Source organism: Tauraco erythrolophus, chromosome 21 (genome assembly GCF_009769465.1).
Source record: "Tauraco erythrolophus isolate bTauEry1 chromosome 21, bTauEry1.pri, whole genome shotgun sequence".
NCBI classification, from domain to species: domain Eukaryota; kingdom Metazoa; phylum Chordata; class Aves; order Musophagiformes; family Musophagidae; genus Tauraco; species Tauraco erythrolophus.
In genome coordinates, this window is record NC_141485.1 from 11,356,152 (window position 1) to 11,380,507 (window position 24,356).

The following is a 24,356-nucleotide window of genomic DNA, read 5'->3' on the forward strand; positions in this document are numbered from 1 at the left end:
AAAGGCTTGATGTCATATGGCTGTAATGTAGAAACACTGTAAACTGCAATTTAGTGTTAATACTGTAAGCGACCCTAACGAATATCGAACAACCACGACCGGATGGCCTAAATCCTGGCGCTTTGCCAGCCCCCAATTCTTTAGGTTTTTGGGTTGTTTTTTTTTTTTTTTCCTTTTTTAATTCCTTCTCAAGATGGGGATTTTTAAGCTGCGCCCTGCCAGGCAGAGCGCTGCGGATACGCCCCGTGACGCGGTACGGACACACGGCACTTGGACTGAGAAACAAACGCACAAAGCCTTACTGGAACCACAGAACCCTTTTTTTTTTTTTTTCTTTTTGCGTTGCTTTCCTTAAAAACGAAGGCCATTCCATCCAGGCGAATTCATCTTAAAACCCTTTTATTTCTAGCGATAAAGTTAAATTAAAGACAGCTCCACTTGGATTAATAATCTACAGAACAGTCCATATGCCAGTGAGGCTGCTATTCCATACCAGCACAGCCAGCCTGACTTCCACTAGTGGTGTTTTGGCAAAAATGTCAACGAGGCAATCAAAGACAGGTCGTGGGGGGTCCTCCCTGGGAAGGTGTCCCCTCCCTTTCCCTCCCCCACCCCGACCCCCCCCCACTCGTGGGAAAAAAATAAAGACTGCAGTAGTTAGCATCAGCGTGCGGCTGCCAGTCCATCGCGGGGGTCTAGTTGTTGCCTTCGCCACCGTCATCGTCTTGCTGATCGCTCGTCCAGAGCGTTAGGTTGTCACGGAGGAGCTGCATGATGAGCGTTGAGTCCTTGTAGGAGTCCTCGTTGAGGGTGTCCAGCTCGGCGATGGCGTCGTCGAAGGCCGTCTTGGCCAGGTGGCAGGCCTGCTCCGGCGCATTCTGGATCTCGTAGTAGAACACCGAGTAGTTGAGCGCCAGGCCAAGCCGGATGGGGTGGGTCGGCTGCATGTGCTCCTTGCTGATTTCATGGGCTTCGCTATAGGCTTTCTCTGAAGACTCCACCACGGTCGCCCTCTTCTCACCGGTGGCCACTTCGGCCAGGTAGCGGTAATAGTCCCCTTTCATCTTCAGGTAGAAGACTTTGCTCTCGTACTGCGTCTCGCTGCAGTTCTTGATCAGGTAGTTGTCCAGCAGGCTCAGCACATCCTGGCACACCGCTTCCAACTCCTTCTCAATCTTCTCACGGTAGGCCCGGACCATTTCTATCTTCTTCTCGTTTCCATCGGCAGAGGTCTTCTGCTCGATGCTGCTAATGACCCGCCAAGAGGAGCGCCGCGCCCCCACCACGTTCTTGTAGGCAACGGACAACAGGTTCCTCTCTTCGTTGGACAGAGGCTCGTTCAGCTCCGTCACCTGCATGGAGAGAGGGAGAGAGAACAGACGTGTGGGTTAAGCCCCAGCCACTTGACGCTGCTGTCACACGTTCAAGGTGCTCCCTGCATCTCTAGTGAGAGGCAGGAGAAGGCGGCCGGCTGGGAAATAGCGCCGTGGTCCGGTAACCCAGCAAAAGGGGCAGGCTGGGTTTTACTCGAGGTATTCTCCGTCTCTTGGAAGGTCAGTGTTTTCCAGAACAAGAAAAACTCTCTAGGAAAGAGACGCCTTTCACCTGCAGGATGAGAGTCGGACTTCGTGATGCAGGCGAGAGGGACAGAGCAAGAGGGTGGAGATGGTCCAAGGTTACGAGGTAGCTGCATGGACTAACCATACCACAGCTACAGGGCGTTCATCTTCTCTGTTTCCCATAAGCACAGGGCATGCTTCCAAGATGTTGTTCAGAAGATGTTGGATGTTAAAATTACAGCTGCCTAAGGCATCTGCGCAGATAAGGACCTAAAAGCTCACATGGCAGGAGTATGTTCTTCCCACACAGGATTTCCTTCGTGGAGGGTAAGAGTGTTAATGCACAGCATCGCTTCTACCTGCCTCCCGCACCACGGAAACCGAGGGATTAAGGAGACGATGGAGAACAGAGTCATCTCACATGCAAGCTGCCAAACGCTGCCTTGGCAAGTTCAGTTACTGGGAAGTATCACACTCAGTACTGCAATAATCTCACTCCAGCTCCTGCAAACCCATCGCTGCCTGAAGCCACCCAGGCAGCACCCCAGCAACGGTGAGGCAGCCGGCCAACTGCTGCACCAGCTGCCCTGCCTGATGGGCAGCGGGCAGCTTGGGAAGGGCTCACATCCCCCCCTGACTCCATGCTGTGCCCAGTACATAGGTCTCTGCACCCTTGGAGCAGGTGCAGCGGCCCAGGACCCTGTGGCAGCCAGGCTGCTCCATACAGCCACTCAGCTGGGGTGGTTACAGCTGCCAAGTTGGCACTTGGAGCCTGGATATTGCTGCTGTTCCCTTCCCCTAGGGAAGGGGGACTGCCCCACCACATACACACCCTGGCAGGAATCTGTAAGCCTCCTCTGGGCAGTCACTTCTCACAAGGATTAGGTAAATGGTTTGGACATGAAAGGTTTCTGCAAACATTGAACCGTTTTCACAAGCGTTTGCAAGAGCAAGGTTTGTTCTGGGCCGAGATAACCACGTTCACAGCGGGACCAGGAGGCCAAGGGCTCATGCTGGAAGGCGCAGAATGGTCCAGCCCAGGACTTCATTTGAGTGGCCTGGAATAGTTCACCCTCACTTATGCCATATTGACCCGTCCACTCCAGCAACATCCACTCCTGCCTGCAGCTCTTCTGGCTAATGTCTTCTCCCAAAGCCAAGCTACAGCTGAGCCTCAGTTTCCCACGCAGCAAGTAGAGTACTCGGGTCCCTGATGCAGACCTCCTCTACACCTTTCCTCAAGGCAGAGGCAGTAAGAGCAGCCTCCACTCCCACTTCCCACCGGCGTGTAGATCTGTGCTGCTCCATGAGATGCTCTACAGCCTGGCAAGGGAACCAGCAAACAGCCCATCTCCAGGCAGGAGAGGGACTTGCTCTGTAAACCAGGCACAACCGCCTTCTGCGTCAATGGTAAGAGATGGCTGAGGGACATGGGGAGCGGGTGTCACGTTAAAGAGGGCAAAGTCTCCCATGACTATCAACAACCACCACCGACAGAGGACAAGGTGCACGGGGCAGTGTGCCAAGGCAGCTCCCAGCTTTCACGCCCCAAGGTAAGCAGGGTGTGTGATGCCCTGGCCATCTGGCAGCTCCCAGTGCCAGGGGACTAACCCACATCCCACCACGCCCAGGCTAACAGTGGTTTAAGCAGACCGCCCTGGGTTGTGTGTGATGTGCTGCATCCCACAGAGAGGCTGGGGCAGAGGCTCAGCCCTGCATGCAGCCCGACTGCAACGTGCTAGGAGAGCCCTGGCAAGTCCTCGACATGCTGCTTCCAGGCTGCCTTGTGCTCTAAGTTCAGAAGTCTCTGCTTGTCTGTATTTTTATAGGACTTAACAACTTCAAGATGATTCCATTCATTCTTCCCTTTGAGCGATACCTGCACAAACATAAATTAAAGATACTGTGAGTTGAAAGCCATCTTTGAAAGATACTGGAACACAATGAAGGTCCCCCTGCCCTAGAGCTCCATCCTTGGAGATATTTGAAACTTCATGAGACAAAACTCTGAGTAACTCGATCTAGGTTGCCCTGCTTTGAGTAAGGGAGTTAGGGCTAGAGACATTCAGAAGTCCCAGCCTGATTTATTCTCTTACCTCCCAGCTGTAAACGGAGTGTCGGACATCAACAGCCATACTATGCCCAGGGAAACGCTGATTCCAACAGTTTTCCGTCCTGACACCGGTTATGAAGGTTGATAACCACATGAGGTCTTGCTTTTCACGAGACACTCTGAGCAGAGAAGCCAGTTTTAAATGTGGGCCAGGCAGGTGACTTTAAAACTGCCCTACAGTCAAGTTTGCAGATATTTATCACAGCAGAAAGAGGCAGATTTCCCTCCTCTCACCAAAAGAGTCTCGTTGGAGGACAGATTTATTAAAACTACAGGGAGTTTCGTAGGATTAGCTTTGCCATAAACATTTTAAATTCAAAGCTATTAAGGATTACAGAAGAAAGTTGTCTGTCAAAATGCTTTCAACAAACTCACTGACAGATGGAAGGTACACCTGTGGAGAACGCCGATTCCTCCGGGGAGCTGGCGGGGAACTTAGGGAAGCAGAAAGAGAACCTCGTTAACCATGTAACTCCCTTCTAGCAGCGCCCAGGCTCCCAGTAGGATAGAGCACTGCAGAGAAATGCAAAGGTGTGACACGGCCGGAGACAGGGAGTGTATCCCTCAGCACTAGGAGAGGGAGGGAAGAGGCTGCAGTCCTGCACATATTTCACTTTGCAACTGAACCGAGAGAGGAAGAAAGGAAAACCATCTGGCACCTGCATTCCCAGCAGGAAGAAAACACAAGATGCCCAGGACACTAGATACCAGACAGCCAGGGTACGTTTAGCTGATTCATCAGTCAGTGGAAGGTGACAAACACGCATCCCAGTGCGCTGCCCTGGGAACCGCCATTGCCACTGCCTCTTGTCTGCCCATGGCCGGCCTGCCACCTCTCAGTGCCACAGCTAAGACACTGCTGCCCACTTGCCTGCCCACCCTACAGAAGAAGGATAGGCTGGTGTCTTTGCACGATCGGCCACGACACACGCAGCACTCCAGGCGGGATCGCACAGTCACCAGTACGCTGCGTTTGCCAACAGCGCTGCACGGATGAACATCTCCAGCAGAGGCCCGTCCAGGAACTGCTGCAGCAGCCTGTCCTGTGGATGTGGCTCTGTGCCTTCACCGTACGCCCGTGCTGGCCAGCCAAGCACCGGTTCCTCCTGACACTGCAGGATACCAACACGAAGCGAGCTCCATCAAGCCAGAGGCTGAACAGCAAGCTCCGATACACCGAATGTAGAGCCTTGCACTAAGTGCCTCTGGTGCACCATCCATAAGGCAGTATCCTGCATCCGGCTGGGATTAGATCACAGCAGTCATTTTAGAAGCCCCTTCTGAGAATTTTTGCCGATATTTGTTTCCAGCATCCAGATTAATATTGCCAGAACCTTCCCCCTTCTTTAACTCAGACCTGGAAGGGTCTCACCTCCCTTCAGAAGTGCAGCACCCTCACACACAGACTGACCCTATCAGCTCAGCTGATGTCACTCCCAGCACTGTTACATGCAGTTACAGACTTCAAACATCAAAAAAAAAAAATCTGTTTGACCTTGAAAGGGCTTGGCAGGAACACAAAGCCATCGGCCTCCGGCTGGAAGTCTCCCTGATCTCTGGGAAGCTCCAGTCACTTTGGAGTTTGACTTCCCTGGCTGACAGCAGAGAAGAGCAGAACTTGCTCCACAAATCCCAGGAACCATCAAGCCTTGTTCCACGCTTGTGCCCCTGCAGATCAGTGGGGGGAAGGGAGAGGCAGGAGATGCACACTGCTGGAACGGAGTCAAGCCTGGCACGTGGCACAAACAGCCAAGTGCAAAGAGCTGGGCAATATGCTCACGTCGCTGGAAACTTGATAGGTTCAAGTCTCGGAGCTATTCTGGAAAATAAAAAACCTTTTTCACGTTCCTTTCTGTGCTTCCCCCCAAACAAGCGCAGCCTGCAAGCCCAGCCACACGGCCAGCTCTTTACTGGTGCAGAGCAGTAGACCCCAGCAGTCTGTGGGCAATGGTTTTACTTGCAGGAGCCTCCCCATGCCCTGTCACAGAGCGCGACACGTGCCAGGAGCCAGACTAAGAGCAGGAGCAGAGAAGACACTCGGACAGAGGACAGGTCTACAGCGGGCTTGGCACGGAGCAGCCCACACTGCCAGGCTTTGGCTTGGAGGCACGCTCCATCACCAAGCTTGAGGACGCTGCCAAGTCCCAGTCTCATCAGTTCCTGCAGCCTCCATGGGCACAGTGTCTGCACCACGGAGACTCAAGCGCCCTAAAGGCACAGGGACAGTCCAACCGTTCCCATTGGAGAAAAAACTACTGGGAGTTTAGTGTTTCTACTGCTTGAGAGTCCTGAGGTTTGTAGAAATCAAAGCCCTCTGATTTGCAACCAAGCTCTTCAGCGGCAGCACGATCTCGGAGAAGGTTCTCTCCATTTCTCTCCTGCAGCTGGGCGCTCTGACTCAGCACTGCCCAAAAGCTGGCAGGCTCCTGGCATGCCCACGTATCACACTGCAGCCAGGAGAAGGCTCAGCCTCACATGCAGAAGCTAGGGAGGATGCAAAACTTGACCTGCCCCAATGTCCAGGTCCGTGCCCTCCAAAAGCCCAAGGGTTGGTCCTAGTGCACCTTTTTTCCAGAAGCACCCTGATCAGCAGGCTTTTCCGAGATCCACAGGGGAGGTTTGCTCCCAGCCAGCACAGGTTAGTTTGCTACAGGGCTTATTCCAGGGGTCTTATCCTCCCCTTCTCACCTTGAACCAGTAAACCTCAAGTAACCATTTCTGACATCATGAAATCGTTGGTTTTGAGGACCCTTCAGTAGCTGCAATGGAGATCCATCACAGGATTAGTTTTATCTGTTCATCCGCATACACACGGATTTTCCCTCAGTTTCATAACAAAGTGCCCACCCGTTTATGGCTCCTACCCAGCTTTGATGTCTTATCTCAAAGCATACAGCAAAGCAAGCTGGGCAGATCCAGAGATTCTTCCCTGGGGAATACCATCAACATTTGACAGTTTAATCCATGCTATAAGCCTCAACACTTTTGCTTTTCTGATTACCCAGAAGAGATCCCCTGAAGACATTCGACACCTACAAAGGAGCCAAGCTTCCCTGGAGAGAGACAACCATGAGAACCTAAAACTGTCCACGGAGAACAGCTTTTGAACATCACCAGAGCTCCTCTTCCACCAGGATACACAATAGCCACCTCCCTCCTCAGCACTCGTGTTGTTCTATCCACAGCTTCTGCACCATGTAATTACGCGTGTCATCTCTCCACAGAAACCCCAGCAATTGCCTTGTTTTCCTTCTCATGGAGCTTGTTAGTCACACTGAGGTCTGGCCTGAAGGTTGTCTTTTCTGTTTCATTTTTTAAAAGGCAAATGTGTTTTTTAAACAACGTCCTGGCCAGAAGTCCCACCACTGAAATGCTTACTCAGCCTGAGGCCACCAGCAAGGGGAGGAACCAGCATGCAGCCACTTCAGGCTCAAGCAGTTCAAGACTACCTGCAGCTGTGCCACCTTCCCCCATCTCTAGTCACTGCCTCATGGTGGGACCCCATCAGCCCTTTGCAAGCACCAGACCACCTTCAGCAGCCTGAGTGCTGCCAGTTTGGAAGTGATGCACCAGAGACTGCCTGGTTTTTCTGCCTCCATCCCACTCTACGTCTGGCTTCTGAAGCAATGGCTGCCCTTGAGCACATGAAGTTGTCACTATTACCTGGTGGCTTGATTACGGTTACGACCAGATGTCACATAACCTAGTCAGGAACAGCTTCTCCTTGCGTGCTCCGGAGTGAGCTGTCCTCTGACACCATTGCAGCTTTTCTTAAGCACTGGCCTACTTTGACACAAAGTAGGCGTGTGTTAAACAAGACCTAAATCTGAAGTCTTACCAGATTTCACTGGTTTGGGTCTTCTCCCTCATGTCATGCTTCTACAGTGCAACTCACACCATAACTACTCTCCTTGCTGACCTCCTGCTGTCCTCTCTGCTTGCGTGCTATCTCAGTGTGGCCACGGGGATTTTCAGCTGCACGCTGAGCCCTTCCTCTCATCCCAGACAAGACCAGAAAAGCACAGGCAGGCTGTGGGCAGAAGTTAGTTCCCCGTTGCTGTCTCCTTTGGCTGTCTCAGTATGAATAATCACAGGCCAGTTCCCATTTTTTAAGCTGGTGGGGCTGGCTCTAGTTACAGGACAGTGGCTGAAGGCACGTGGGATGGTTCTATGGGTACATTTCAAATTGCTCCAAGCGCATCAAGGACCAGTGTGTGCAAAGTAAGATTGCCTATTGCTTGCAGCAAACCGGATCTCGGAGGCTACATAGGCACTCTAGACACTGATTAGGATTTCTGCATGTTCTGCAGTTAACAGCAGCTTTCATCCCACTCTGCTGCCTTTATTACTGACGGTGACTTTGAACCACTCGAGACCAAGTCTTCAAATTGGAAGGGAGACGTGAAAACCAGAGCTCATTTACTTCATTGGCCTCTGTAGCTTAACAACTACTTAAGCCAAAGTGAATTTCATGGTACTACACACAGGTGTGATCAGCCCTTGGAGCCAGCAGATCTACTCCAGTTTCAGCCTGGCCCGATGGATTTCAACTAGACAAAAAGCAAGTTTCAACTACTTGGGTCACTCCTGCATGTGAAAGGACACAAGGGAGCCAAGGCGAGAAGGCCCATGGCAACGGTAGAGCTCTGAGTGGTTCCTATTCTGTGTTTGGTAAAACATGTCATGCATCATCCTTTATCTGCAGAGCTGCAGTCTTGGCGCTTGGTCTAACGGTTCAAGTCTTTCCTGCTGCAGAACACCTGGGTGCCACTGATTTGCTTCACCAGCTTCTTCTGCAGCTTTCGAGATAAGGCAAGCACAAGGGAGCATCCGTCTGCCTTCCATACGTGGCTTCCAGGCATGTTACTGGACCTTGCAATCTGCCAGGGCTATTGAGTTGACAGGGGGCCACCCAGACACATCGCAACAACTGGCTGGAAGGAGCAATCCCAGCTTCCCAGCACAGGCATCACATATGCTCTTCAAATGCTTCAGCACAGAGCTCCCAACCATTTCTGAATGGGCACTGAACAGGCCTGGAGCAGGGAGCTGCTCCTATAGCTAGTGGCTGCTTTTTGAGCCACTGAGGAATCCTGCCCAAGCTCTTCTTGTCTTCCTCATTGTCAGCCTTACCAAAAGACAGGCTATTGAACGAGATGAAAACCGATCATAGGACAACTGTGTTGCTGTCTAGCTGCCTCAAATCTGTTAAAAACTCTTGGGAAAAATAATCAATCTCTGTTGATCTCGTGCCTTCCTGCCACCAGATGGGGAAAGCAGCAAGTCCCACCACATCAGCCCCAGCACTGAAGAGGACTGTCACTCAGGGCTCACCGCGCCATCTCTGGCAGATGGGACATCAGCACCTTTGCCTGCTGACTACAAAAGCAACAGAAGGGATGCCAGGCTACTCCTTTCCCAAGATACGGCCGGCTGGCAAGCATCATCCACCCACTTTCACGCTTCTGTGGGCACCTTTGCAGCAGCCCAAGATCACCACCCTGGCCCGTCACCCACGAGCCTGGGGAGCCCTCCTGCCTCACGTTATCCAGTCTGCTCCCTGCTGATATGTCTTTAAGCTTTCTGCAAAGCACACCGAAGACCAGTGCCACAGCGTGCCGCTGCCATGGGAGCTCACATGCGCTCCTGGAGTACACCGAAAGTTTTAGGAGCTCACAGTAGATCCTTTTGAAATGAGAATGACAATTCAGTGATTTCTATAGGCTCTTCTGGGCTGCAGTAACTTCTCCAGGTGTGAGTTTAAAAGCTCTTGAAGAGTAACTGCAGCTCTTCTGTACAAGTTTAAAATTTGTTTGTTTCCCCCTCCCCCCCATTCAAGCATTCTGCTTCTTCAGAAAAGTCCATCCACTCCAGTTTTTTTAGCTGAAGCAGCCATCCATGGGATGACCACTAGTCATTTCTAGAGTCTTAAGACTTGGTCAACATAGGGAGAGACTGACTTTTTTTTTCTTCCCTCCAATTTATGACAAAACAAACCCAAGTTAGACAGACTTCAGAGACTCTTGCACATAAACAGGGACACATTAGACAAACGATCCAAGTTTCCTGTGGGCAGGGTGTTTAGTGCTGCTGGGAGCATTAGCTGTTTAAAGACTTACCTCACAGCTTCCAGCAGTACTAACCTGCCTCAGATATTAATGCTTCCCTGCTCATCTCCAGCCCCACTGCCGTGGGATCTGCTACCAGATCATCAAATCCTCCCCAGAGCTTCAAGTGCCAGGCCAAGACAAGGTGCTTGTCCTTCACCAAGGGCTCAAACGATGACAGCGTTATGCTGTACCCATGGCCTCTACTGAGCTGAGCCAAGCAGAAAGAAGAGAGATGATGTGCCATGGGAAGGACACCCCAAAAAGGTTGAGAGCAAGTTCTGGCGCTGAGCGAACCCACTCCCAGGTCTCCTGGAGCAGGATGAACTGGGCAGTTCTTGGCTGCTTTTGCACGGCTTCCCCCTGCATGGAAGAGGCATTGCTGGCGGGGGCCGGCAAGCTGCGGCTCTGGCAGGATGAAATGGGAGAAGCTGCAACCATGCAAACGAATCCCTGCACCTAGCACGTCAGTTTTTAACCACTTCGTGTCATTACCCCGAACGCTTTGGGAAAGTCTGCTTGTTGCACATCAAGGGAACATTCTGGAAATATTAAAAAAAACACCAAGGTTTTTGCTCTAGGTCTTTTCGTCTGCAGAACCAGCAGTTCCTTGCCATGTCTGAAACGTGTTTTACCAGATTAAGCAAGAGACTTTCCAGAACGCCCAGGTGGACTCCAGCATGCCAGCTCCACCATAGGTTTAATTTCTGCATCAGTGAGTAAGGTGATTATCCCTCCAGATGTACTTTACCCTCCCACCGCTTCAGGGATTTCAGGCTTGATCTTACACACCTCTAGCAAAGACAATTTTAACTTCTTAAACGAATTTGCAGAATAGAAGTTCAACTTTTTGCTCTGGCAGCTTTCTGGAGCACTGCAGCCAATTTAAACTACAAGGAGGGTCACTTTACTATTCTAGATCTAACTGTGGATTCGACTACCCTCGCCTGGCTCCAGCTATCTCCTCCCAATCCTCTTTTGAAGCCCAAGGGACTACTACCACAGATTTGATCTCAGTTCATCACAGGTGACAGAGCCCCTCAGGCACCGACGCCTTGACACCACCAAACACAAGAAGCCAAGCTCCCAACTTCACAGTAATGAAATATTCATCCCATGTAACAAAGCCCGACAGCGTAAAGAGGCAAAGCTCCCATGCCTTCCTCAGCTGGGTGCAAATCAAAGGCTGTTAATCTTCCCCAAGCTCTCCTTCACTGCTGAATACTAAGCACTAGTCTTTCACAAGTGCAGATCTCCCACCGTTCTGCAGCGTATCCGTTAGCACACAGCACAGCAACAGCTTCTCCAACCACTATTAATAAACTCGATACTGCAGAGCACCACGAGTGTCCAAACATCGTGTCCATCAGCAGCCTTGTTAATGCCCCAGCCGAGGCTTCTCGCTGGTATTTTTCTAGAGCTCTGCTGAAACCATCTTAGAGAGGAATCAGCAGCATACTGACATGCCAAGTAGCTTTGCCTGGTACGTAAGCGAAGATTCGTCCCAAGCAAGGCAAACCATCCAGTAAGATCAGAGGGAATTTGCAAACAATTAAGGAATGTTTTGTACTTTAAGTCCCTTGTGTACATCCAAGTGCAGCTGCCTCAAGCACCCGTAGACTGACTCAATTCTAACATCTCCTTTACAGAAGAAAAACATTAAGTACTCTAATCCCTAATCTGGGGATCGCTTTAAGGGAGTCTTGGGTCGTCATCAGTGACATGTTCTCCAGTTACTCTCCTACTGCTATTAACTACTGCACTGCCCTGGGTCACTAGATCACCAGTTTGGGGCCAAAAATCAGGTTTGTTTAATACTTCATCGAGCATGTGCTGGGCCATTCCTGAGATGTGACTAAATCTAGTTCAGCACAGAAAAAAGCCTGAGACTGGGGGAAAGTTTGTACTTAAAAAGGCAGACAAAGGCTTTTGTTTCACCAGCTACATGAAGGCATTGCTTTTGAGCAACAGTCTTGTCAGTGTTTCCTGCAGCCTGAGGATTGCTGCCTCATCATTTCAGCTCCGTTTTCCAGAATTTACCATTTCTGAGAGTTTCCAGACCCTACCAAGCAAACCAGCACTGCAACCGAGGTGAGACTCCTGGGTGAACATCAAGCCCTGCGCTCCACCAGCCCCAGGGGCTCCGGCCCACTGGAGGGGCTGGAGACACACAGCAGCTCGGGCTCACCGTCATTGTGCACTCGGAGAAGCTGGACAAAGCCACCGCACTGCCGAGCTCCTCCCTGAGACAGGCTCCCTGCCCAGAGCCACGGGTGGGAATCCAACACATTGACATTTGGACTCGAGAGAGACAAGGCAGGCCTCAATAATATAACAAAAATGTAAAGAGCAGAATGAAAGTGCTTTTGTCACCATTTTCCTTCATTTTAGGATGAGAGGAAGGATTTTGTTCCTCAGCTTGAGCAGCCAGGGGAATGAGAAAAGAAAGCTGGCTGTGACAGCCCTGGCCGTGCCTGGCCGAGGAGATGACACACCAAGTTACACAAACCCCACAGCCAGCTCTTGTGGGTCCCTATCCTTCCCCTCTCCTGCTCGCTCCAGACCAAGCGCAGATTTAGGAAGCCCTCCCGGCTGCTCAAAGCTTGCTCTGCTTTGGCAGGGGGAAGGTGGGTACCAGGAGGGGACCTCAGCAATGCTGGCACACAAATCCTGCACAGACCAGAGCCATGCTCCCTTGCAGGGTCCTCCACCACCCGCGTGTAAACGCACGGTGCGCTCCGACAGCACTCTGCAAGCTGTGACTGGGCTCCCACAAAGCCATTTTGTCTCCACAGGGGAAGAAGAGTTCTCCCACCTGCAAACACCAAAAGCTGCACTGGCAGGAGCCCAGGCAGAGCCTGGCAGCCAGCAGCCATGGTAGAGTGTTTTATCTAACTGCCACCGGCACAAAACCGGCCACAGCTATTTATCTGAACAGCATCCTCAAGCCAAGCAGAAGGTTTCCGAGGTCAAAAGACAAAACCACTGTATCTTCACCAGTACAGCAACAAATTCACAGCTATTTCCCCTTCATTTTACTAGCTGCTAAAATGAGTTCCCAAGCTATCGCTTTCCAGTGGTGACCATCACTTGCAGAACCCGATCGAGTAAATACTTGCTACTGTTTTCATGGAATTTTTGCTTTCCGGACATCAGGCTGCCATTTGTCTGCAGTCACGTGAATCTAACAGGAAGGAGGGAGACTTCAGCCAAGGCCAAGTTAGCTTAGTTACCTTTCCAGTATAGAATAGAAGTGTTTACAGCCTGCAGCCTTCCAAAAAGAAATAACGAAGGGCTGGACAGCAAAGGAAAGAAGGTCTAAGCCGGCTCCCAACCAGTTAGCACAAAAATACTCGTAACAGCATCAGCTTTGGAAAAAGCTAGCGTGAGCTGCAGAGCACTGAAGCGTAGAAGAGCGCCTGGAAGCACCAAGGGTGCATCAGCTATCCAGAGACAACCAAAGCCCTGCATCACCGCTGGGCCACGTTGAAGTGGAAGATGATGCCCGCATACTCTCAAGACTGTCAGTGGAAAAATGCTCGGGAAGTCAGGCAAATCCTGCTTCGCTGTGCTTTGTACTGCAGTTATTCCAGGGCGCATTCACTTTTCCCTGTTAGCCACAGGTCAGGAGGCAGAAGTGGACAGAAAAGCAGAAGGCAGTTTCAGATCTGGAGTCCTAGATGCCCCAGACACTGACCCTACAGAGGAAAGGGTCCCGTTTTCCAGCTCCCCCTTCCTCTGCACCTGCCTCTGAACAGCCTGGTGTCTGGCTGGGATACACCGAGCAACTGGTTTCAGCCTGAACTGGTCTGACCGTCGTTTTTGCTCTTCCCTGCAAGACTGGTATTGAGCTCCCAACACGCAACTCACCTCTGCCAAGGGAGAGAAGCAGCACCCACGAGTCCAGCAGTGCCCAGTGTCCAAGGACTTGTCTGAGCTCAGGCAAAGCCACCTCCCAAGAAGGAGCTGGTTACTCACACGTTGGCAGTTGGACACACAAAAGCTTGGATTGTTTCTTTCCCCGACATATGTGCCTTTGCACACAACTTTCTCTGCCTTCATTTGTACATGGTTTACTTGGCATGAAGTTGCTCAAAGTAGACGCTGAAGAGTTTGTGCATTCTATGCTGCCAGATGCATCACTGTCCATGGAGGTTTCTCCAGTCGTAGTCATGGCCACTACTCTCCTCTCCCAACCCTTGCTCCATCAGCTGCACCCTGAGACACGTTTCTTCTTGTATCCTCAAGAGTGACAGTTGTAGAGGATCAGTTCCTAACTACAAATCTACGTCAATCAAAAAGGTAACCATGACAAGCACATCTCATCTTTCCTGATGCCTTACAGCATGAAGATCTGCACACTCAATGCCTCATGCTACCCAAACCTGCAGTTCCACAACAGCCAGGTAGGCCAGCTGGCAAGCACTCACTCACCCTGTTCCAGAGCATTTACGGAGCCCAAATTCTTTAGAGATTTAAGACAGAAGACTGTACCCAAGGTTAAGTCACCAGTACCACCTTACCAGAAGCCCCTGACCACACGAGTGGACAAAGTCCCCACCACGTGCATTTTGTACTTGCAGAATCCCTCATCAGCACAACTGAAACCCACCCAAATGGCACGAACCATCCCATTCGGCATTTCAGTGGGAGGCAAGAGAGCAGCTTGCTGGTACAGCTGGAGTGCCTTGTTTACGCACCAGTCTGTGCACACCGACGTCTTTCTTCATCTCGGCCCTAAATTTGCTGCTTCCAAGCATGTGACGCCCCAATATAGAGCGGAGCAGTGAAACATCAACCTGTGAAAATCCTTGTCCTGATGACTGTGAAGGGCCTTGGGGTCACCCACCAGCCTGAGAACAAAACCCTGGTTCAGCTCAGGATTCCCCATGAGCAACTAGGGACCATCAGGTTGCTTTTACTCCACCTTCCTGATCTGAAACTTCGCAAGGCTGAGACCTCTTATTCCTACCCAGAAAGCCAAGCTGGCCATGCTCCTGACCAGCTCTAACGCTGACAGCCCCGACACAAGAATGAAAACAGCTTAAAATGAAGTGGTCCAATAATACACAGCGCAGAAGAGATGGGGCAGAGGGACAAAAAAAAGATGACAGGGATATTCCAACCTTCCTGCTACCAGCAACAGGTGAGGAAGAAGCATTTTCCCCATCTCCCCTGATCACAATCCAGATCCCAGAGAATGCCCATGGGTAGCGCCAGCCATCACCCAACGGTAGGAAGCAGAGGAGGCAGAAGGATACAACACAATTATCTGGACAGCCCTCACTTCTCTTGCAAGTCTCACAAGAACTGGTAAGAGGATGCCAAACGAGATCATCCAGTTCAGATGAGACAAGCCAAGAACAGCGTGCAAATGCTCCAGAGGTGCAGAAGCTTTCAATTTGGAAAACACTTTTGGAGCTGAACTGCTGCGGTTGCCCTTAAATGGCTGTTCCTGCAGCTTCTTGCAAGCCTGAGTTCACAGCATCAGCACCCAAAGAGTCTACTCCAGAGAGACAGAACAGCTGGTGAACAAAGCTTGGGCAGAGAGGGCTTGTCCATACATATTACGAAGCTTATTTGGTGTTCCAAAAATGATGAGTCTCCTGTGAACCAGCCATCTTTAGCCACAAGAAGCAGTGCAGGAAAGGAGGAAAAAAAAGCAAGACAATTCCCACCAGCCCTTCTGCACTTTCAGGGCTAGCCACCATCCAAACGATCTCCTGGCTAAGCCCAAAGCATCTAAGGGCTCTTGGAAAGCCATTGCCCAAGCGGTTTTCTATTTTTCTATGTACCCCAGACATCTGCAGAGGATTCAACAGCTATATTGACCATCACAGCCTCACTATCACTTTTGTTTCATTCAGCAAGAGCTGTTTCTAATCAAAATCTGCCCATTACACTCAGCCAACTGAGAGAAACCCAGCATGGTCTTACAAGTCAGGGGCTTTTCCTAAAGGTCATCGATAAAGACTTACCGGGAGCATCACGGGAAATTTGTAAGGGCCTGGGCTGCTGGAGTCTCACCAGTTAACACAGTTAGTGCGTGCAGTGTCCATGGCACTTGTGTCGAGGGCACGTTGCTACCTGTCCGTGGCTGAAGTGCAGACGTGTGACCGCCTACCGCTACAAGGTCCTGACGCTGATTCATGCAGAGACAAGCCACGCCGTGAACCGTTATGAGGTCAGAAACATGGCAGGGCGACGGCTCGTGACAGCAGCCATCCTGCCCTGACCCCGCAGACCTCCTGGAAGGAAGCCCTGCTCATGAGTCACGCTGTCTCAGACCCTCACCACCATAAGTAAGGTCTGAGTAAGCCCTCGTTGCTAAAGGGTGAGAGGACTGCTCCTCTATGCTGAGGAGCAGGCCGGGAAGCACGACGCCAGCCCCGCAGCCCCACGCTGCAGTGGCCCAGGAGGTGCCACGAGGCTGAGCAGCGTTCGAGACGCCTGCACAAGGGGCAGCGGCAAGAGCATCGATGCAGTCATTTCACACCAACACACCCTCTCCACCTTGGCACTGGAAATGGTTTCTCCAAAGCCTTCCCCAGCCCCCCTGGGAAGTGCTACTACAGCAGCTCACATCCTTGCTCCCTTCCTACCACCACAGATGGCCTGCCCAGCACTCCTCCAGGAGAAGACTATCCACATCACCCTTTCAGCTCATCTGGCTGCAAAACAGAAAGCAGCTAATCATCCCTGCTCCACTCCCCTGGGACTCTCCAGATAAGAGGGAATTGTCTTACTCTCTCCCTTTCCAGGGGTGAGCCTGCTAGCTGTGTGAAGCCTCGCTATCTGCGCTAACCTGGTCACTGGATGTGGAGGATGATAGCGATAGCGTGCCAGGCTGGTGAGCAACATGACAAACGCCCACATACCCTGTGCCAGGGAAAGCCTGCAGTTCCCCACGCTTGCCCTCCTCCTCCACCCACAACGGCCACACACCGCACCAAGAGCCAACTTGGGCAGCAGCCGTCTGCTTTTCAGCATCTTCAGTGTTCACTCCTCCACACCCACCACCACCGCAGCCGGTGGTCGCCATGTGCAGCACTGCCACGGCCCTGCTGCAGAAGCTGGGCCCCCAGAGCCAAGCAGCCAGGTGTTCCCCTCACAGGGAGCCTTCAGGCAAGCTCAAGGACTGTGCCACACAGCCCCATACCTACATGGTACATAGGTGCAACACAATAATCCTTCACCCACCCTTTTCAGGTGACTTATTTCCTGCACAAGTTACTGCAATCATCTCACTTGCTCACCTACACAACCACTCCACCCCAAAGGTCTACAGGGAGGCATGTGCTCTGGTGCCCAGACAGCACCCACTGGGGGCTTGGCAGGGCTCCACTTCCAGAAAGGCTCCAACAGCATTACTGCTCCCTGGCTAGGGAATATTGATCCACAGCCCTGGCGGTAAACTCTTGGTGGAGCTGAACCAGACAAAAAGGCAGCTCGCTTCAGCCGCGGCACTGCGGGCAGCAAAGCCCCAGCGAGGGCAGCGAGCTGGCAAGGAAACTGCTGATGCTGCTCGGGAGGGCAGGCCCAAGCCCAATGCCTGCCTGATGGCCAGCGGCCACAGCCATCACCCCGGGGACCAGCGCAGAGCTCTCCCACCCTCCAACACATTCTAGGGCTGACTGTACCCTCAGACAGAGCCAAGGTGCCAAGGGACATGACACGACCAAGGTCACGCCGCCGCACCCTGGGCTGATGCACCCAGCCCTGTGACCCTTCCTGGGTGCGGCATCACCTTCTGCTCCTCCGGCAGGCACAGGGACCATCTGCTGTGTTTCACCGAGACACCCCAGTAAACCTGTCACACGGGGGGCTGGAGGACCAGTCCTGCTCCTGCAGCAGCAATGTGACTGCACACACCAATCAGGGGCACTGGCGGTGCTTGCAGCAAGGAAGGAGCTAGAACTTACTATATATATATATATATAAAATATTATTTGGAAGAAACTATTGTGATCCAGCACATCACTGTGGCAAGCAGCACTGGGTTAACCAGCAGACAATAAAAGCCCCAGTACGCCGTTTTCATTTTAAACCACTAAAACATCTATTTAGCACAGGCTCTTGAGCAGGCAGGGCAGAGGCTTGCTGAACCACACACCTTGCTGCCGTGTCACCACCCACGAGACGACCACCAGAACGCAACGGTGAAATGGAGCTGCAGGAAAATGAATCTCTTTTACACGCATCATTACCATGCCAGGCTTTTAAGGAAAATGGTCTGGGATTTCTCAGCAGAGTGCTAAGGAAGTCAGTGGACAGCTGGCTTTAGAGGGCAGGAGACAAAACAGCAGCAACCACGGGAATGCTTCTGCATCACCTCGGCTAGACGCAGCCTGCATGCTCTCTGCTACCACCTGGGTGCATTGCAGCTTGGACCATCGCATATGACATCACTAGGCGTTGCTACGGAAATGAGTACGAGGTCATCAGCCTCCTGCACAACCGGGGCTGGGGGATGGGCGGCACACATGCCGGTGACAGGGATAACCGAGCGTGACATGCCCATCACCGCCGGACCCACTGCGCCGCGCCGGAGTTTGGGCAGCGTGGCGCAGAAACGCAGAACAAAGCTCTCTGCCTTTTGTTCGCTGTCGCGGGAGGCGTCAGCGCTCCCACTGGGAATCGTTTCCTTACGGCCAAACTACACGGCCACCGATAAGAGGCATTAGCCCGGGTTACTGTTTCACCAGGGCCAGTAAGGACTGAAAGGAAAAAGGCATGTACCATCTCTACCACCATCTTTGGTTCAAACACCGAGCCTGGGTAAGCAGGCTAGGGAAACGTGCCCAGCAGGAATACTGCAGCACGGCTGTACGACCCAGGCACATCCCTGTCGGCTTTGTCACAGCGGCGGTATGATCCGTCGGAAACGAGCTGCAGGATCTGCTCACACAGCAGGCTTTGCCTTAAAATGAATAGATGCCGTTATCAGAAAACAGTTATAAAAGTCACAGGGCAGCAAAGGAACAGCCCGGTTCCTTTAATATGATAATATCTCGTTCCAATTATCCGCATGTCATTTCTTGATAAGACATCTCCTCCCGCCCCGCTCTCGGGCTGCCATAGTTTTGTCTGGTTGATAAATGCAAGGTTATTGACAAAATGGTGCAATATGGGCAAACAGAGTTGCCCCCACGGCAGACTGCGACATTCCTAGATCAGCATTCACTTTTCATCAGCCAAGGAGGACACCCCAGCTCCTCGCTAGGTTCAGACAAACATAAAGCACAGTTTTCCCCTTTAAAGCACCCCCTCCCTCCCTCCACCCAGTCTAGCCTCTCTGCAATATGACAAATGCAGAATCTTCTGGAATGACTTGATCCTGCCTCCCACGATTGCTTTGTTTGCAAGATCAGATCAGAGATATGGGGTTTTTTTTCCCCTTCTTATATTGTCAAAATGTCAGCATTGAAGGGGAGCGTTCGGTGTCACAAATCAGATCAGCCTGCTATATGCAGAGTCTTTATTTTAAGAGCGTGAAATGAATACAACATGACTCAATTCATAAATCTCCAACCAAGTGCAGTAAAAATAAGAGCTTTGGCAGTGAAAGGGCTCCCGATCCTTCGGGTCACGAGCACACACCAGCCTCGCTAACCGTGCACGGGAAGGGATGCACGGGAGTGGCGGGGGGGGGGATTTTCAGCAGCAGGGAGAGGCGTGCACACAAAAAAAACCCCGCAAGGTTCCCCACAGCCTCACCCCACGGGGCCTGGCAGCACCCCCCGAGCCGGCACGAACCCCCGCGGAGTGCCGCACCCCAGGGGGGGCTCCTCTGCCCCCCGCGCTGAGGCAGGGCCAGGAGCGGCGGTGGGAGTGGGGACAGGGCAGAGGGTGCGTGGGGAGGATGGGGGGCCTGGCGCGAGGAGAGAAGGGATGGGGCGGGGAGGTGATGCCTGGGGCAGGGTGGGGGCTCTAGGGCAGGGCATAGGGTGCGGGGGAGAGGGTAGGGGGCAGCAGGACACGGGAGAGAATGTGTGGGGGGAGGCGGGGGAGAAGATGCGTGGGGCAGTGTGGGGGGGCTCCAGGACAGAGGAGGGGAAGGCGTGGGGCTGGGTGGGGGCTGCGGGACAGGGGAGAGGAGGCGTGGAGGTCGCTAGGGCAGGGAACGGGGTTCGGGAAAGACCAGGGCGTCCCTGGGCGGGGAAAGGCAAAGGGAGCGGGACCCGGCGGGGGGTGTCGCGGGCGGCACAAGGGCCGGAGCCGCAGCGAGGGCCGGCGAGCGGGCGGTAAGGGCGAGGAGCCGGGGCCCGCGCACCCCCGCGGCGTGACCCCCAGCCCGGCCCCCCACCCACCGAGCGGGCAGCGCGGGAAGGATGAAGGGAGCGCGGAGCCGCCTCCCGCCCCCCCGCCCCAGGCCCGGCGCGGTGGGGTGAGGAGGCGGGAAGGCCGGCGGACACGGGACGGGACTCACGTTCTTCATGGCGGCCGCCATGTCGTCGTACCGCTCGGCTTGCTCGGCCAGCCGGGCCTTCTGCACCAGCTGCTCGCGGTCCACCATCTTCGCGGGGCCGGGGGAAGGGCGAGGAGGCTGCGGGCTCCGGGAAGGAGGAGGAGGATGAGGAGGAGGAAGGGCGGCGACGGGAGGAGGAGGAGGGCAAGAGCGGGCGGGCGGCGGCTCCCGGCGCTGCTGCGGCTGAGGCGGCGGCGGCGGCTGCACCCGGTGCTGTGCGCGCGCCGCGGGCCACCACAACCCCCCTGCGCGCGCCCCGCCCCGCCCCGCCCCGCCGCCCACGGCCCTCGCGCGGGGCACGACGGGAAATGGAGTCCTCGGCGGGGTGCGGCGGTTCCCGCCGCACCCCGCCGAGGACTCCATTTCCCGTCGTGCCCCGCGCGGCAGCGCCACACCGCCCCCGCGGCTCCGCACCCCGCCCCGCGGCCGCGCTCGGCCCCGCCGGGGTCCCGCCCCGCCCCGCCCCGCCCGTGGGGTCCCGCCGGCTGCTCGTGCTGATTCACCGGGAGGGGCCCGGGGGGCTGCCCTCGCAGGTTCGGCCGCCGTGGGCGGGGGGGACGCTCGGCCCACGGGGAGCCGCTCAGAGGCCGGGCCCGCTCGTGGATCGGGCCCGCTCGTGGATCCGGCCCACTTACAACGGCAGGCCCAGTCACAGTCTGGAGCCACAGAAAACCCACTCGCAGGCTGGGCCCACTCACAGCTCGGACCCACTCGCAGCCCAGACCCACTCACAGCCCAGACCCACTCGCAGCCTGGACCCACTCACAGCCCAGACCCACTCGCAGCCCAGACCCACTCACAGCCCAGACCCACTCGCAGCACGGACCCACTCACAGCACGGACCCACTCAGCCCAAACGCACTCATAGCATGGACCCATTCGCAGCCCGGACCCACTCGCAGCCCGGACCCACTCGCAGCACGGACCCACTCACAGCACGGACCCACTCAGCCTAAACGCACTCATAGCATGGACCCATTCGCAGCCCGGACCCACTCGCAGCCTGGACCCACTCACATCCCGGACCCACTCACAACCTGGACCCATTCACATCACAGACCCACTCGCAGCCCAGACCCACTCAGCCCAGACCCACTCACAGCCCAGACCCACTCGCAGCACGGACCCACTCACAGCACGGACCCACTCAGCCCAAACGCACTCATAGCATGGACCCATTCGCAGCCCGGACCCACTCGCAGCCTGGACCCACTCACATCCCGGACCCACTCACAACCTGGACCCATTCACATCACAGACCCACTCGCAGCCCAGACCCACTCAGCCCAGACCCACTCACAGCCCAGACCCACTCGCAGCACGGACCCACTCACAGCACGGACCCACTCAGCCCAAACGCACTCATAGCATGGACCCATTCGCAGCCCGGACCCACTCGCAGCCTGGACCCACTCACATCCCGGACCCACTCACAACCTGGACCCATTCACATCACAGACCCACTCGCAGCCCAGACCCACTCAGCCCAGACCCACTCACAGCCCAGACCAAATCGCAGCCCAGACTCACTCACAGCCCAGACCCAATCGCAGCCCAGACCCACTCAGCCCAGACCCACTCACAGCCCGGACCCACTCGCAGCCTGGACCCACTCACATCCCGGACCCACTCACAACCTGGACCCACTCACCTCACAGACCCATTCGCAGCCCAGACCCACTCGCAGCCCAGACCCACTCACAGCCCGGACCCACTCACAGCCCAGACCCACTCAGCGCAGACCCACTCACAGCCCAGACCCACTTGCAGCCTGGACCCACTCGCAGCCCAGACCCGCTCGCAGCCCGGACCCACTCACAGCCCAGACCCACTTGCAGCCTGGACCCACTTGCAGCCCAGACCCACTCAGCTTGGGCCACCGCCAGCCCTGGCCACTGCAGGGCCCTGCAGCACCTGCTGGCATGGCCCCTGCTGTGCTGCCAGGCGGTTGGGTGCTGCCCTGGTGCCGGGCGTTCCCCGGGAGCAGGCGGTGCCCGGGACCCACAACACCCTCCACGCCCGCAGAGGGCTGTGGGGTCTGTGGCACCGTGGTGGAGCTGGACCAAGCAGCAGTGACACAGCCTGGGGCAAACAGCAGCCCCTCCTTGTCCCCTGTCCCGTGCCGCAGGATGGGTCTTCCCAGGCGACCCGCGGCGCGGAGCAGCCTCACGGAAGGGCGATGCTGGATAATTGATAAGTTCCAGCTTGGGCACGTGGTGCGCCCACTCCTCAATAACACACAAGAAACCAAAGCGCACGTCCGCTTGGGCCTGCAGAGCCTCTGCCGCGCATTAGGAGCTCCATGAGGGGCCATAAGAGATCCCGCTTTCCTAAAACACCTCCAGATAACGCGGTGCTGAGAGCACGCTGCAGCGCCGGGGATAGGAAAGGGGTCGAACGGACGGAGCCGCGCTGATCCCGACAGAAGCACTCAACTCTCGGAGGGAGCTGGGCGGTGCTGGCGCACGGCTCTGCGCGAGCGAGCACCGTCCTCCCCCTCGCACGCCGGCTGTGCCCCAGTGCCCGCGCTGCGTGTCCCCGGCCCTTCCCGGTGACACCTCCCTTTGGGAGCTATGAGGACAATCTTGGAGGATGCAGGCATCTCGCTTGCCCATCCCCGTGCCCTGTGGTTTTCTTCCAAAACACCATGGGAAACCTCGGTGGCACCGGGACGCGCCAGTTTCCGCAGGGCAGTGCCGTGCCCGCGGCCCGCTGTGGCTGCTCAAAGCCCATGGCCATGGTCTGACCCGGGTGGTGCAGACAACTTGGTTCGGAAATGCTGGTGGTGCTTTCTGACAGCAAACACCACCATTTTGGGGTGAGGTTTCCACCTTTATTGTGGTTTTAGCCCGCTTCAGGAATAACAAAGAATTGTGGGAATGGGTTTGTTTGACACCAAACACTCCTTGTTTACAGTTTCCGAGAGCAGCTGACATCACGCCTGCTGATAAATAAAACCAGAAATACGCCCAGATCCTCTCCATTTTCGCCAGAAACCAAAACACTCGCTCCTTGCTCGTGTCCCCGGCCCCACGCCCCGCGGGGTGCGTGGTTCTGGTGTGAGAACAGCCTTTGTGCCCGGTGTGTTCGCCGTTGCGGCCATGCCAAGGAGAGCACCCGCGGACAAGGGCAGTTTATTCCTGTGAGCGCGCTCACACTTCTGAGGAGGCTCGCCATCGGCTCTGGAGAGCTCAGCAGCGTGGCTTTTTGCGTTGTTTTGTGTGACACCAGCTTTGGGGAGAGAATTTGAGTAAAAAAAATGCAAAATGCAGAAGAATGTCTGAGACCTTTGTGGGTCCCAAACTGTTTGTTTCAGCTGTTGCTACCTTTTCTTATCAGTAGTCTGGAGAATTGCCACAGGGCATCACCCAAGCCAAGCAGGAATATATTCTTCAGGAAGAAGTTTTATACATTGAAAGGAAGAAATTTTTTACTCTGAGGGTGGTGAGGCACTGGCACAGGTTGCCCAGAGAAGCTGTGGATGCCCCATCCCTGGAAGTGTTCCAGGCCAGGTTGGATGAGACTTTGGGCAAGCTGGTGTAGTGGAGGGTGTCCCTGGTCATGGCAGGAGGGTGGAACTGGGTGATCTTTGAGGTCCCTTCCAACCCAAACCGTTCTGGGATTCTATGATTCTATGATCTCTGGGTATGGAGCTGCCTGCTCATCCCGGACACCTTTTGAGTGACGCTGCTACGTTCGGGTTGGATGTATGGTTCTTCTAACTTGGGAAAAATAATGTTAGCCCTTGGGTACAACTCCGTGATTCTCACGGACAATATTGCAGCGCTTGTGCGCCTGGAAGCTCGTCTGATTTCTCCAAATATATCAACTGGCCTGATAAAATGTGTTTCTTCTCCATGTGAACCTTATGACAATTACCTGGTGATGTGCGTAAATCCACGGGTTCTCAGCTGGTCCACGCCACGCAGCTCTGCCGATTTACGGTGGCCTCAACCAAACAAATACTGATTTATTCCTGTCAAAGCAGGAGAGCCATAAATACATTTCACAGTGCATATGATTTCCTTCCCCATCACAGGTCAGAACACGATATTCCTAATGCTGTAAATTCTTGGGAATAGCGGTCCGGCTGTTCTGTTTCTCTGCAG

General features: G+C 54.4%; 1 protein-coding gene across 3 annotated transcripts; it reads right to left on the reverse strand.

The window, feature by feature from the left end:
* Positions 1 to 629: 629 nt before the first annotated feature.
* YWHAG (tyrosine 3-monooxygenase/tryptophan 5-monooxygenase activation protein gamma) lies at positions 630 to 24,002 on the reverse strand. 3 transcript variants are annotated; one of them, XM_086624406.1, is made up of 3 exons: positions 23,982 to 24,002; positions 20,209 to 20,295; positions 630 to 1,352 (listed from the first exon to the last, which is right to left on the reverse strand). In XM_086624406.1, the coding sequence occupies exons 2-3, from the start codon at positions 20,293 to 20,295 to the stop codon at positions 696 to 698; spliced, it is 744 nt and encodes a 247-aa protein (XP_086480532.1). In that variant the 5' UTR covers positions 23,982 to 24,002; the 3' UTR covers positions 630 to 695. The 3 variants fall into 3 exon arrangements, with proteins under 3 accessions (XP_086480532.1, XP_086480531.1, XP_086480530.1); XM_086624405.1 differs by lacking the exon at positions 23,982 to 24,002 and having other exon boundaries at positions 20,209 to 20,382; XM_086624404.1 differs by lacking the exon at positions 23,982 to 24,002 and having other exon boundaries at positions 630 to 1,343; positions 20,200 to 20,358.
* Between the last annotated feature and the right edge of the window lie 354 nt (positions 24,003 to 24,356).